The sequence below is a fragment of the Pseudomassariella vexata genome (genome assembly GCF_002105095.1).
Source record: "Pseudomassariella vexata strain CBS 129021 chromosome Unknown BCR38scaffold_2, whole genome shotgun sequence".
Lineage (NCBI taxonomy): Eukaryota > Fungi > Ascomycota > Sordariomycetes > Amphisphaeriales > Pseudomassariaceae > Pseudomassariella > Pseudomassariella vexata.
In genome coordinates, this window is record NW_024467957.1 from 341,448 (window position 1) to 355,162 (window position 13,715).

Sequence of the window (13,715 nt, forward strand, 5' to 3'; positions counted from 1 at the left end):
AGCTTGTTTACTTCCATCGCATCGCACGTCCCCTGTTTCCACACTCTGGGCATTTTTCCTCTGCCATGACATGACTCATCATCAAACAATGACCTCTAGTTCCTCGTTCTATTCACTCTGTCACGAGCATATATCCTTAGATCCGGAGCAAGCGGGAAGGTACCATCATATCACATCCACTGCGGTTTAATTGAATTGGTGAGGCGCTATACGGCCGTCAGATTTGGCGTTGGATTTTGACACATCTTTACATGGATTTTGACACTATTTGGAATTTTGCTGATTTGTTTTTCGATTCTTGATGCCGTCCGTTGTTGGTCAGCGATGATGATGCATTGGGGGGAGGCTGGTCTCGTCTGAAGTCTTGTCGGTAAAAGAAGATGGAACACTCGATGGGGAAGAGAAGAAAGAGAGGTCATTGGGGGGCCACGTGGGTAGACAAAAGGCGCCTACTGGCCTGCTGGAGGTGGTAAAGTCGCTACATGATGGGCTCAGTCGACATGATTGATAATGCTCATGCAACCGTCTTCTTGACTTGGTGCAATCCCGTGCAATCTGCGTCGGGTGTGTGGTCAATCCAATCCTACTGTTCCGCAACGTTACATGCCGACTCTTTTGCAATCAGTTGAAGTCATTGCTGCTGCATGTGGCCACAATGGAGGCCGTTTGTAACGAACGTTAGCATTCCAGAGCGATTTTGATATAGCATTATAGAATTCAATGGCTTTAAGTTTTGTAAATATGCCTACTATGCCCGGAGGCACAGAGTGCCCGGATTTTGCATAATGATCACTTGATATGGTAGATCGCACCACGACGTAGAGAGGTTTCTATTGGGTACCAAGAGCCTTGACTCTCGACACCAATGGCGCATCGTATACTGCGCACCTGAAATGCCTTCATTGACTCGAGATTTGTTGCTGCGTCTCAAATGAGCAGGCAGCGAGCTCTTTGGTCGACTTCGACCGTCACACGCCGAATATCGTCAACTAGCAGCCTGCGTCAAGGCGACGACGGGTGCCGCGGGCGCGGTTTCAGTGTCCGCCTGGTGTCATCAGTATAGTCGTCCAGCTTGATGCTGTCCAGAACGCGCACAACACCCTTGGGGATGAGATGGTACGGTGCCGTCTCCGAGTCCAAGTGCAGCTTGAACACGAGCTCGCAAGAGCGTACCTCGAGCGCGTCCTCGTCGCCGCCGGTTTTCGAGGCCATGTCTCCATACAGAGGAAGGATAGCAGCATTGGTGAGCACTTGCGACCGAACCGAACCGATCGATCCGCGATCTGAAGGCCGAGCAGGCCGATTCGCAGTACGTGCTGAGCCCTCCAGTGTAAGTCCCATGCTCATCCCCGTTTCGGTTTCGGTTTTCGTTTTCGTTTTCGTTAGTGCCACCCAAGGCGTTCTGACTCTTTGTGAGTTGCGCTCGGATCTTGAACAGCTCCTCCCCGGGTTGGACCACAGCGAACTCAGCAGCCGCAAGCGGAATTCCTCGACGAAGCAGCTGTTCAGGAACTGGAAATGGCGCGAGATCGTCTGCAGCTGCCGTTTCAAGGTGCGGCTTTCCACTCGCACGCAGGACGCGAAGGATATACTGCTGTTGGCCTCGGCAACATTCTGTATGAATAAACTTCGTTACACGGTACCCCCTGATTCTACATGGTTGTAAATAAATAAGCCTGCTGGCGTTTCGGTTGTGCCAGGTTTTCCCCAGTCTTCGAATGAAGTTTCTGGGCCACGGGCTCATGTATTCGCGAAAAAGTTGCGGCTCGAAACGGTCCGATTGCACTTTTCTGTCCTGCCGTTGTAGTCTCGACATTGACAAGCCCGACTTTGAGATGAGTGACACACTGCGATGAACGGATGATAGATACACGTCTTGTTGCGTTGCGTTGCTCAGAAGCATAGAAGAAGAAAATCACACAGGCAAGTGGAACAACCGAGATGTGAACTCTCCCTTTCGGTGTTTGATCAGCTTGGAAGCGTGTGCCTGAGGAAATGTGCATTCCGAGTATCAGGTTGAACGAGGAGTGGGCTATGCAAGCTGGAGGTTTCCGCTGCCTTCGAGGACGCTGAGGTGGGCTGAGCTGAAAAACGACGTCACATCAATGACTCCATGGCAACAATAATTAGAAGCACATCTGGTGCGGCCTACTGTATGTCTTGCAGGACCAAGAATTCTAACAGGGTGGCTTTATAGTCGAGTGGGCGAAAACCTATCGAAATGTTTCATATTCCAGGACTCCGTCAAGGCCTGGCGACATGTGAAATCAAAGTCAACTTCACAGCCCCATTATCTGGCTCCGTTGAGGTGGGAATTACAGCTTGGCTTACTGATATAAGAAGATCCCATCGCTGCGCTGTTTTCATCCTTCTATTCGTGAGTGATGAGACTGGACTAAGTAGTAAGCCGGTAGGTAGTGTTTGAAATTCGGCCAAGTTACCCCTGAGCCAATGCCTGAGTACGTGTGATTACATAGACATGCACACTACGGAATATAAATCCCAACACTTCTGAGGTGAAATACGGGCTGGCGATTTCAACGTGATTATTCTGTTTTACTTCTTGGGCTTTTTGGCGGGTCTACTTTTCTTTTTCAACTGTTTTGAACTAGTTACCCGTAGATGGTATCGTTCGCCATCTCTAGCACTTCCTTCTCCGTATGGAACGGCACAATCACAACACAAGGCCCGAAGATTTCCTCGCGGTAGATATTCATATGCGGTTTCACGTCCGTAAAAACGGTGGGCTCGACGAAGAACCCCTTTCCGTCCAGAGAGACAGGCTGCCCACCCATGTACACCTTCGCGCCCTCGTCCTTTCCCGACTGGATGAATTCCAACACGCGCTCGTACTGTACCCTCGACACCTGCGGCCCCTGGAACGTCGTCTGCTCCCATGGATCACCCAGCACCGACACCTTCTCGACCTGTCCCCTGAACTTCTCCAGAAAATTAGCATAGATCCCCTCTTGCACGAAGATCCGCGAGTTTCCATAGCATATCTGCCCCGCATTAGTCATGATACCAATATGCGTCCACAGAACCGCATTATCCAAATCTGCATCATCAAAGATAACCGCCGGCGACTTCCCCCCCGTCTCCAACGTCACGCTCTTCAGATTGGACGCCGCGAGCCGGAGGATTTCTTTCCCCGTCGCCGTGCTGCCCGTGAAGGAGATCTTGTCGATATCCATGTGCGAGGCGATGGCGGTGCCGATGTCACGGCCCGAACCGTTGAGGACGTTGATGACGCCGGGTGGGAAGCCGGCTTGCTTGATCAGCTGGCACATGTAGAGACCGACGAGTGGCGCGGCTTCGGCTAGTTTCAGGACGATGGTGTTGCCGCAGGCGAGGGCGGGGGCAATTTTGGCACAGAAGCTGGGCATGTTGACGTTCCAGGGGACTGGAATGGGAGAATCAGGTTAGGAAGGACGCTAGCACGTTGGAGTTGGTTTTATAGGACAGCAAGAGAGAAAAAAGAAAGAGAGAAGAGAAGAGGGAGGGGGAAAGGGGTTCAATCATTAATATAGGCAATACAGACAATACAGGTAAGAGGGTTTTATCGGTGATGATGATGGTGATAGGAATAACTCCCAAAGGCTGCAGTTACGAAGGGTTATCTATGGGCAGTTCGCCCAAGCGCTGCACCTGGGACACGTAATACTTCATTATGGTAATAGCCTCCGAGACAGACTAGAAAGGGGCAAGGATATAACTGAGATTTACATACTAATCTGCCCTACGACCCCAACGGGCGTCTTGATCGTATAAGCCAGCTTATCCGGCCCACAGTCCATAGTTTGACCATGAATCTTGTCGGCCCAGCCGGCGTAGTACCGAAAAAGCGCCGTGGCGATGGAGATGGACAAGTGCAAGTTTTGCAGGTACGGCCGGCCTGTGTCTACCGTTTCGATGGTAGCCAGCACCTCCTTGTGCTCCTCGATCAGGTCCGCTAGTTTGTTTAGGAAGACGGCCCGCTCGGTGCCGGTGATTCGTTTCCACGACGGGGCGTGGAAGGCCGCGCGGGCGGCCTTGACGGCCTTATTGACGTCTTCTTGGGTGGCGGCTTGCGGTGCGCAGATTTCTTCTTCAGTGCTGGTGATAGAGTCAGAGCTAAGTCAAGGCTGATCTGAGTGGAAAATTCATGGAACGATGGATGCCCTTACACCGGGTTGATGGTAGGAATTGTGTCAGTACCGCTGCTGCTGACATATTCATTGTTAATGAACTGCCCTAGCGGCTGCGTCCACTTGACCCCGTTTTGGGGCGCTGAGTTCGACCTCCATGATGCTCCAAGTTAGTGTGATACAACCAGAGATATCACTTACTCTTCACACTTGAGAGAATTGTGCTGATTTATAGTTTCTTAATACGCATAAAACCGGGACGGAACCCAGACCCCCTGATACGAAGAGTTCTATCTACATGTTTGCTTGCCAACCAATGGAAGCCCGAGCATGTCCATGGAGTTCTGAATATACCTTGTGCTAGGCAGGGTATAACATGGCAAGTCGCTAGATCAGGTTTTGGTCACTCCCCCCAAACAACGCCATGTATACCTCATTGGTGGAACTACCGTCTACTTGGGCGAGGCTGCCAGTGATATGCACCTTTCCGTTTTTTTGGCACTGACTTGTTGGCACTTACTTGAACCAACACGGCCATCATGTCATCCTTTGCTGCCACTTGACTTTTTATATGTGTATTGAATATTTCGTTAAGTCCATATCATGTACTTTCAACAGATGTAGACGACACATTAAACTTATCCGATGGAAGGTGCGAGGAGAACTATGCTTTCCAGCTTGCCACATCAGAATCAATGCCCGTCGTCACCCTACTTCACGATTGCGGCTACAAGGCCAGGCTACACCAAGCCAGTTCGCGAGTGGAATATATGCAGTGCTTACGCAGTGACAATTATTGGGGCACAGAGTGTGACCTTGACTTACAATAGGCGTGGGTGTTGAGCCGTTGTTAGTCCCTGGAGAATACCCCTGTTAGCCGCCCAGAAATGGGAGTGACCCTGGTACCAACGGTATCGGGTGTTTTCCTCGGAAGCCCCCATACGTTGGTCCTCCGTCCGTTCTGGTATTTGTGATATTTCTGGCGCTAGAGACGGTTGAAATCCAGATGCGTTGCCCATTTAAACGTAAGAGTGGTTTTATTCGTGGCCTGTAGAGGCATTAGGGGCACGAGAACGGGCGGTGCCGTCGAAGGACTGCCGAGTTCATCACGTACGTGGGTGGGCTTCGGTAACGGATCGGCAAGAATTCTTATTGGCCACGAGCCAGAATCCTGTTGTAATCTGCCCTTGAGATGCACTTTGGCAGAGACACCGTTCCAGACCTGGGCAGTTTCCCGGCCCTGGCAAACGGAGATCCGCACACAACTGTTGAACCCTATGTCGGCTGCCTATTGCTGATGCAAGCAGCCAAGATGCTTTGCGGCGGAGATAAACCAACACCAAGCCTTATCCCAAACAGGGGCGCAAGTCGAGTCGGCCCGGTTACTAGGGCTGATCAGGTATACTGCACTATGCATGTAAGTTGCATTTTGTGGAGCCTCGGAGTCCCAACCTTCGGATTCCGAACCTTCGGGTGGTCTACCTACTTCGTATCTAGGCAAGTGAACATTTATTAAAGAGTCTAGATAGAGTTCGGAATGCCGTGGCTGACTGGCCCACTTCAGTATGCACGTCGGCTATATATTGTCAGATGTGGCCCAACTGAGTAACCCAGCCGAGTTGACGCTTAAGCATGGGAGATCCCTGGGGTGGCAACCGTTGAGGTTGAAGAGCGTTTTGGACTACTTAACGTCAGCCACTTTGGGGAAACCCTGCGAGTGGATCGTGTTTAGGAATCTCTGGGCGGGAGAGACGAGTTACCTGCTAGTTTTAAATTATGAATCTGCACGGGTTACTTCGTAATGCTCACATTACTAAAGCCAACTTCGAGTTGCTCAGCTTCATTGCTGGTCAAATTTGGAGCCTTGTCAAAAAGAAGTGAGTGGAAAGCCGACGGCTTGGAAGAAGCGGGATTTCGTAGTTTCTTGACGAGCTCTATGATCTAGACTGCTCAGTGCGCTTTAGTCCTCCTTTTGCCCGACAGGTATGATGCCAGTTGCACGCGCGTGCTTGGTCTAGTAAGCCGAGTCTGCTAGTACACTTTGTTCCGTGGGGAGCCTTCTCATGCGAATTCTTTACATACACTCCCGATCCCCGCCGTGATAGAGGGAGGGTTTCCGCGAGCTTGCTGCGAAATGTACACAACGAGCTTTTGATCCGTGAGGCCACCTGTGAGGTTATATTATATAACAAGAAAACAGCCAACGTAAATCTGCAATTTTTTGTGATGATTCGCAATCTGGTACCGATATGCCGCCCGGCCGAGGGAAAACAAACCCCAGGCCAAAAATCAAAGCACCAACGCCAAACTCCGGCTAAATCAAAAATCGTGACTGCAGATTCCACAGTAATGCCGACGAAGGAACCGGAGTCGCAGGGCGGTAGGCGGCGGCAGCGGCAGCGGCAGCGGCGGCGCGGTGTCGGTAGAGACAAAGGGGAAGCCGGGGGAAGATGTTGGGTGCACGCAGCATGGGGACTGGGAACCCGGCTGACGCTGCTTATGATAGAGAGATAGATGGATAGAGAGAGAGAGAGATAGAGAGATAGAGAGGGGGAGAGAGAGGCCGTGCACGTAATTTTGTTGAACCGGTCCCAAATCCCTGAGGAATAACGCAAATGCCACCCCGTCCGACGTCGGTTGCCCGACCTATGCAAAATCTTTGATATTAAGGAGATCTCCGGCACCCCAATGATTCAGTTCTTGTCAAGCCTGACGAACTACAGAGATGCACGGGTATTACAAAGAATATGTCAAAAGGGGTATTTTGAATACAAAGAAGGTATTTATGTACGATGGTGCGAAGGGGCCCCATACGTCTTAACCTGGGCCTGGGCCATGATCAGGAGGTCCGGTCGGTCTTGTAGCCCATCCCGACTCGTAAGATTCGCGTTTATACGGAGAGAAACTTTGTGGTGTAGCACCCGCCGAGCCAGGTTCTGATCCAGCGGGAGGTTGATCCATTCGAAGGGGGGTAGTCTTGCAGTGGGACCCGCAGAGGGAGTTCCAGGTTGGGATGAAGATGCCGCGTAGGCCGGCGCCATAGGACCCAGCGTACCGATTCCCGAGGCATATGTTGGAGTCGTGAACTCAACTTGGGGATCGGTGCGACGGCGTCTGGCTGGCCTCTCTCCCGTCGTCGGATCGACTTGACCGTATGTGACTGGTGGCAGCGGCGTCGGTGGGGCAACGGGGGCAACGGGGGCCAGGGGGCTTCTATCTGGAAAAGAGCCACCGGGCCTGGAGGTTGTTGGACTCGGTAGACCTTGGTAGGCGAACTCGCTGATGCTCGGGGTTCGGTAGACGAGGTCCCGCAAACGATCGCGGTCTGCTCGATAGTGGTCCCGCTCAATTTCGACATCATGCACTCGTTTCTCTAATTGTCGATTCTCAGTCTCCAGCTTGTGCATTTCATTATCCCGGCTAATCTCTCGCTCCTTTTTGCGCTGCCGGAATCTGGCAGACGCACCGGCATTTCGCTGACGCTTTTCATCCGCCTGGCGTGATCCTTGCCGAGTATCGAAAGGGACAATCATTTCGTCGCCTTGCTCCGTCCTGAATAACAAATTTGTAGACTGGCCGTCGGAGACTGGGAACGAGCTCCAGCGATTGGGAGTTTGCGGTTGAGAAACGTTGCCACCTACCCCCCCGGACCATCGCAAGTCTCCCTGGGGCAGCGGAGGTGGAAACCCTCGATGGACCTGGGGGATACCAGCCGTGTACGACGAAACAGCTGGATATCTCGACGGTCGACTTTGGTGACCGAGCGCCCTTTGAGATTGCCCCGTTTCTTGTGATGCCGGACCGACACGTCCAATTATTGGTTGTGATGATGATCGCGGTGGAGCGGCCAGATTGGACATGGGTACCGGTGGTAGAACTCCGGGCGAGCCGATCCCACCAAAATGAATTGCCGGTGGTTCACCAGATGTAGGCGAGCGTTCTAGGGGAGAGTCCCCGGGAAACGGCCTGATGTGACCAGGCCCGGCTGCGGGGGAAAATTGGGAGGGTTGAGCGCTCAGTGTTCGGAAGTGAGCACCGTGGTGGCCCATGCTACCAGCCCGTGGCGACCTCGGATTTAAATACTGCCGAGGAGCTCCCAGAGCCTGGTATGGATGCTGAGCATGGGGCGACGCCCGTTCTGACGGCGCTGGTGATGGAGCTGAGGGTCTACCAGTTGGCCTGGGACTGGCCAGCGGTTGAACTGGCATGGCTTGCCCCCGGAATACATATGGTTGCGAGGTCGAAGGACTAGACTCGTACTGGCCCGCTGCTGGGTTCGGTCTTGCGCTGTTGTCTTCTGGGGGGCGTGGAGCTGTCGGGGCAGCTGTCGTCGGCGTAGAGCATGTCTCTGCCGGGTTCAGCATGTTATGCACGTCCAGAGTCCTCTGGCCGGCTGGCTGTGATGTTTCTGCATGAGTCCTTGGTACCCCGCAACTTTCGCGTGAGCTGTCACTGGATAACCCATCACCTGTCCCTCGAAGGCCTGGTTGAGCGGAGCTTGGAGACGTCCGGGGAACTGTAGTTGAGGATGTTGTTGTTGGACGAGGAGAGGCAGGGCGAGACGCAGATCCCTTCTGCGACATCGGGGCCTCCGGTTCCCCTGCTCGCAGGTGGCCCTGAGGACCCAGACATTGACCACCTTCCTCAGCTGCCTCGCGAGATCGCTTTTGTCCAACGTCTGGTGCGTGAGAGACAAGTCGAGGCCCCCCTGATCCTCCCTGCTGCTTCTCCAGGTCCTGGCTAGTTGATGGAAAATCTAAACTAGCGGAGAAGGCGAAGCGGCTTGGGTGCTGCGAGGGATACCGGTCGTACTTTGTGACCGCCACGGCGACGATTTCTGGACAGCTACTTGTAGAGTTTGGATGTAAGGAGACAAGCTGGCCAAGTATGGCCTCGGGATAGAGACTGTTGTGGTTCCTGTGTGGTTGTTGCTCGGAATATAGGGCATCGGTGAATATCCAAAACAAGTAGGCAGGAAGTACCACTTTATAAATACCCAAAAGCTATCCACCGATTTCGAGCAGCGACAGAAGACTATTTAGGTCTTGAACAGCTACAGGAAAAAAAAAGCTAGACTCTAAGTCAGGAATGGTGAGCTCTGTGCAGCGGTGAAAACGCCCTTCCGATCTGAATGTGGATATATGTGGAAGGTACCAGGGGGACTGGAGGTAATGAGGGGCGCCCAGTGTTTTCGTTGTTAAGGGAAGCTCGGGTCGAAAGGTATCAGCTGCTTTAGAGGATGGGGATGCCCAACTGGAAATGTGCTAATCCGGGAAAGTGTGGTTTGTGATCTGTGGGATTAGATGCAGCAAAGCGGACCAGTCATGGCTCTGAGGAGAAGCCCTGTGCAATGAATGGCCAACAGACGCTACCGCAGCCCTGAGCTTCGAAAGGACTGGCAAGTGTTGGAGAGCCAAGGTCAGGTTGGTAGCTTGTTTAATGTATGAAGCTCGCTGTGTCGAATATTTGCGAATAAGAACGAGGGAAGCACCCGCTGGAAGGATGGGGGCTGTGAAGTCGAGAAATATGCGGGCGATGACGGTCAGTCCAAAGAAATGACGGCAGGGCTGTTACCAAATAGCTGGTAAGCTTAGCATCCGTCTGCCCTTTGGCTGAGCTTTGGCTGAGTGTGCTTTTTAGGTACAGAGGAAAGAGGTGTCCCATAAGCAACTCCAACAGGCGATCGATGGTCTGCGTCAATGGGCGGTTGATAGACGAGATAGCTGAGAATAACTGAGCCGTTTAAACCTTTAATTTTTTTTTCTTATTCAACCCTTGGCACAGCTTCTTTGATGTCCACGATGCACCCCTAGTTCTTATCATTAGGCCTCTCTGCTGGTGAGTTACTAACTCGTTCGAGTAGTGGAACCCACATGGCAAGCGGTAGCTATGGTGGACAGGCATACCTACAGGGAAGAAAGAAGCTACTGGTTTTTAGCACTGCAGAGAGCTCCAGGGGTCCCATGTCAGACTCACATCGGTGCTAAGATGTCGACAGGGCTTATATGTGTTACTTTGTTGATACCCGGGGCTAGGAAGTAACGAAGGCTGGAGCGACCGTTGGACCGTTGCCTTTGCCATTTTTAAAAATTCGCGGGATTGAGGATTCGAGTGCACTGCGGCAGGTGTGTCTTGGGGCGCATGCAGAACCTGACCTTGGGACCACGCTGATAGGACGATGGAACAGAGAGTCGAGGGCGGAACCAACAGCAGAGCGAAGACATGCCTGACAGATTGACAGATTCGGCTGCCAATACGGAGTATTGGTAGCCATGTGGAGGCTCAAAATTGCTTCTATTGATCCGCGGAAGCCAGATGCTCGGCGGCGTCCCGAACGGCTCAATATCTTCCACCCCCAGGGTCTGTGAAATGCCTGCAGCTCTCGCCGCCTCTGCCATGGCAGCTACGCAGTCCTTACTCTAGCAACCGCGTAGCGGCACGGGGGGGCCAGCACCGAGCCATCCCAAGGTACGGGGCGGCGTGCTGTGCTAACCTCTTGCGCCCAGCCAGGTAAGGGAGAAGCAGTACACGTCGATTGGGGGTTGGGGGTTACGGTACCTGAGTCGAGCACAGAAAAGACCGGTGAAGGTTCTGGAGGGATGCTTCAGGACTGGCGAGTGAGTGATGCATGCACTGCACTCATGGCATAGTGGATGGAGCCTGAACAGTTCAATAAGGTCACGCTGTGCCTTATGAAAGTGGAGTCTTCGTTGGACGGTTGGACGGGTAAAACACCCCTCCCCCCGCTGTTGAATGATCAGCACGAGACCAGCTGTGAATCGTCTGTTACTTCGCAGTGTGCTTCGATGCCCATCTCAGGATCAGCAATACCCAGACTAGCAGATGGGTCGAGATGCTCGACAAAAGGGTAGATGAGCCGATTTGCAGATAGAATGAGTTTGACTGGTAGCCATTAGGAAAACCACTAGTCCGTTGTTCCGGTGGATCACAACATATGGAGAGCGCTCTCTTGGAGTGCCAAACTTGGTCCATGGTGCGTGGATGAAGGTGACATCGAGAACTTCCGCGTCCACCACACGGGTGCCAGTATCCCGTACCTTCAATATTGGTTTTTACGTGGACGGAGATTTGGAAGAGAACATGTCGAGAAACAGGCTTGGGGGTTTGCAGCTTCAGTGTTTGGAAGGTGCTTCTGCCAGGTTGGCGTCTGTGGGGACAGGGAAGTGGACAGTAAAACAAAGATAGGTACCGAATTGGCGGGAAGAAACGAGCAGGGGAGCTCCTTCCCAGCTCTTGCTCCGAGAGTCCGAAAAATGTATTCAATACCTTCTTAGCGCGGAAGCGGGTTTTGTGCCTGTTCAAGTGCGCAGCCACTCGACCAGCTCCATCGGTATCGGTAAATAAATCGGAAATGTCTCATTAATCCAGTTGCTGTTAGTTTTCATCTTCCTTCGCGAGATGAATTACGTACATCTCCTATCACGTCTTCGCACAAGTGACTTGTCACCGTGGCCGAATCTAAGAATCCCCGAGTCAAGTTGGCCATCTCATCTGGCCATGGCGGTCCCTCTTGACAAGAATCGCCAGCCTGCCGCCCCTGCAAGCACCGATCGCATCATCAAATCTGTCAAATGAGGCGCCCCAAAGATCGCCGAGCAGAGTGCATACATAGTAGCGGTCACTTTACATGCTGCAGTTGGATGCCTACCCGGTGCCCGCGGGGCCAACCCCCAACGACTCGGATGGAGCTGTGAAGCGCAACGGCGTTTGTGCTAATGGCAACGCCCAGCAGGCAGGACCAACAGTGTCACCATTCGCACGCCACCGTTTCAACTGCCTCATCACACCAATCTTCTGCAGCAGGTGTGCAGAGGCCGGGTGACTGAGTGTCCTTCGAGAACCCCGTTGGCTTGGCCGTAGGATATTAAAGCGCCTGGGGCATGGAGCTTATCTTCGCACTATGTACGTACCAAGACGCTACTTTGAGACTCTACTACGTACTGAGAGAATGCAGCATCGCACATGCTGTCGTGCAGATGTGGGGCGTCGTTTCGAGTCCCCGCCTTTTCTTTCCTACCACGAAGCAAGTATGCAGTTGATCGCTCCGGGCTAGCAACTGACTGCTAACTGTCTATCAAAAATCAATCTTGGCGTAAATACACATTCTGGACTTAATAGAGTTTCTTTCTCAATCGGCAGACTATCGTTGCGAGGTAAGCATCTTTCTTGCTCCTTGCCTTGGCATCTGCGCTCGGGTCGACTTGCTTTGTTCGCTTATATGTACGACGAAATAACCTTCCTGGCGGCAATATCAACCTTGAATTGGTTCCGAGGACCACTGCTATGCTTGCGGGCCACGGCATTATGGGATGCATGCAATTCGCATGCTGTACAGAAACCTGCAAGTCTGCAAGGACCAGGAGATTGTTACTTCACACCACCACGTCTGCGGCCATCTATGCGGCCGGCCGCTCGAAATTGCGAGACATATGGGCGTCCCCTAAACGCAAGGATTCTCTGGCTCAGATCCTGGGAACCCAATCGAGTGGGAAGGGGAGCCACGTTCGTCTGTGATAGGCTAGTCTGGCGGTCTCGCTGGCTACCCAGCCCATGTCCTCATCAAGCAACCGACACTACGAATGAGGCTGTGAACCACCCTTGGTATTCATTCCGTCGTCAGCAGCTAAATCTGACCCAGACCGGCGACCATCCAGAAAGAAATAGAAGAGCCAGGTGGGCAGCAGGTGTACTTTCCCTGCAACTGTTCAAACAGTGATCCGGGTCCTCACTGGCACCGAGGCTGTACCCTTCCACCAATCCATATTCCAATTTGCATTTCGACCAAGTGCTACGGTATGAATAACGATTTGCGGATGCTGATCCAAGTTTTATTGAAAAAAATCTCCCGAAGACGTCAGGTGTTCGGCACATAGCGCAACGTTTTCCATATCATGGGTCCTAGTCACAATTTGCTTTTTAATAACCATCAACCCTGACTCGGAAAATATGGCAAGCCTTGACGAAACCAGGAACAAGGTCTGAGACAGGGGATTTTGGGAAATTCGTCACCCAGTGAGGCTGTCTCACGCCCGCACAGCTGCAAAGAATACACGTCATTCCGGTGATCTGCAGCAACGGCCACAAGCCAAAGGTTAATGTCCACTGCTTCCATACGCAACACTCGATAATGGCAAGCCTGCAAAACTATGCAAGGCTCGGTGTCTGGCCATGGGTTATTAAGCCTCTCACATCCCTTTACAAGAACTTGGGAAGAACCACCCTCAACGTGTGGCGCACGAGTAATTACACACCATCGAGCAATGAATTCGTACGTTGGTCATTAAGAAGTCCGCGGCATGCTACCCGGAATGAACCACCATATAGCCCTGGTCTGTGGAACTCGATGGTGACAGGGGCAAGGGTCTCCATTGAATGGATCGGGTGAAAGATATCGTTTTGTTGAAGCTCACCCAGCTGTCAAAACAAACGACTTGGTCGAAATTCGTGCAACGCGCTTTCGCATACCTAATACACCCGTGTCTAATTCCTTGATGGTTCGTCGACGCTGGACATAATCCTGGAGAACGGCGTTGCGGAGACGGGCAAGAACTAGATAGTGTCAGTGCC

General features: G+C 52.5%; 5 protein-coding genes across 5 annotated transcripts; 1 reads left to right on the plus strand and 4 right to left on the minus strand.

Moving 5' to 3' along the window:
- Positions 1-2,612: 2,612 nt before the first annotated feature.
- Positions 2,613-4,261, minus strand: BCR38DRAFT_333528 (aldehyde dehydrogenase [NAD(P)+]-like protein; the record flags this gene model as incomplete). Its single annotated transcript, XM_040855236.1, has 3 exons — positions 2,613-3,403; positions 3,731-4,095; positions 4,167-4,261. Coding segments are annotated over 3 exons (1,251 nt in total), but the record flags the coding sequence as incomplete, so codon positions are not given.
- Positions 4,262-4,936: 675 nt separating this feature from the next.
- On the minus strand, positions 4,937-5,401 carry BCR38DRAFT_419462 (uncharacterized protein). The gene has a single exon (XM_040859315.1). The coding sequence runs from the start codon at positions 5,144-5,146 to the stop codon at positions 4,949-4,951; it is 198 nt and encodes a 65-aa protein (XP_040719517.1). The 5' UTR covers positions 5,147-5,401; the 3' UTR covers positions 4,937-4,948.
- A 1,374-nt stretch (positions 5,402-6,775) lies between these two features.
- On the minus strand, positions 6,776-8,796 carry BCR38DRAFT_88206 (uncharacterized protein). The gene has a single exon (XM_040865719.1). The coding sequence runs from the start codon at positions 8,708-8,710 to the stop codon at positions 6,911-6,913; it is 1,800 nt and encodes a 599-aa protein (XP_040719518.1). The 5' UTR covers positions 8,711-8,796; the 3' UTR covers positions 6,776-6,910.
- A 1,210-nt stretch (positions 8,797-10,006) lies between these two features.
- Positions 10,007-10,652, minus strand: BCR38DRAFT_88212 (uncharacterized protein). The gene is made up of 2 exons (XM_040865720.1): positions 10,104-10,652; positions 10,007-10,051 (listed from the first exon to the last, which is right to left on the minus strand). Exon 1 carries the CDS (start codon positions 10,523-10,525, stop codon positions 10,211-10,213), a length of 315 nt encoding a protein of 104 aa, XP_040719519.1. The 5' UTR covers positions 10,526-10,652; the 3' UTR covers positions 10,007-10,051; positions 10,104-10,210.
- A 1,516-nt stretch (positions 10,653-12,168) lies between these two features.
- BCR38DRAFT_88304 (uncharacterized protein) lies at positions 12,169-12,969 on the plus strand. The gene has a single exon (XM_040865723.1). The coding sequence runs from the start codon at positions 12,367-12,369 to the stop codon at positions 12,862-12,864; it is 498 nt and encodes a 165-aa protein (XP_040719520.1). The 5' UTR covers positions 12,169-12,366; the 3' UTR covers positions 12,865-12,969.
- Positions 12,970-13,715: the final 746 nt, after the last annotated feature.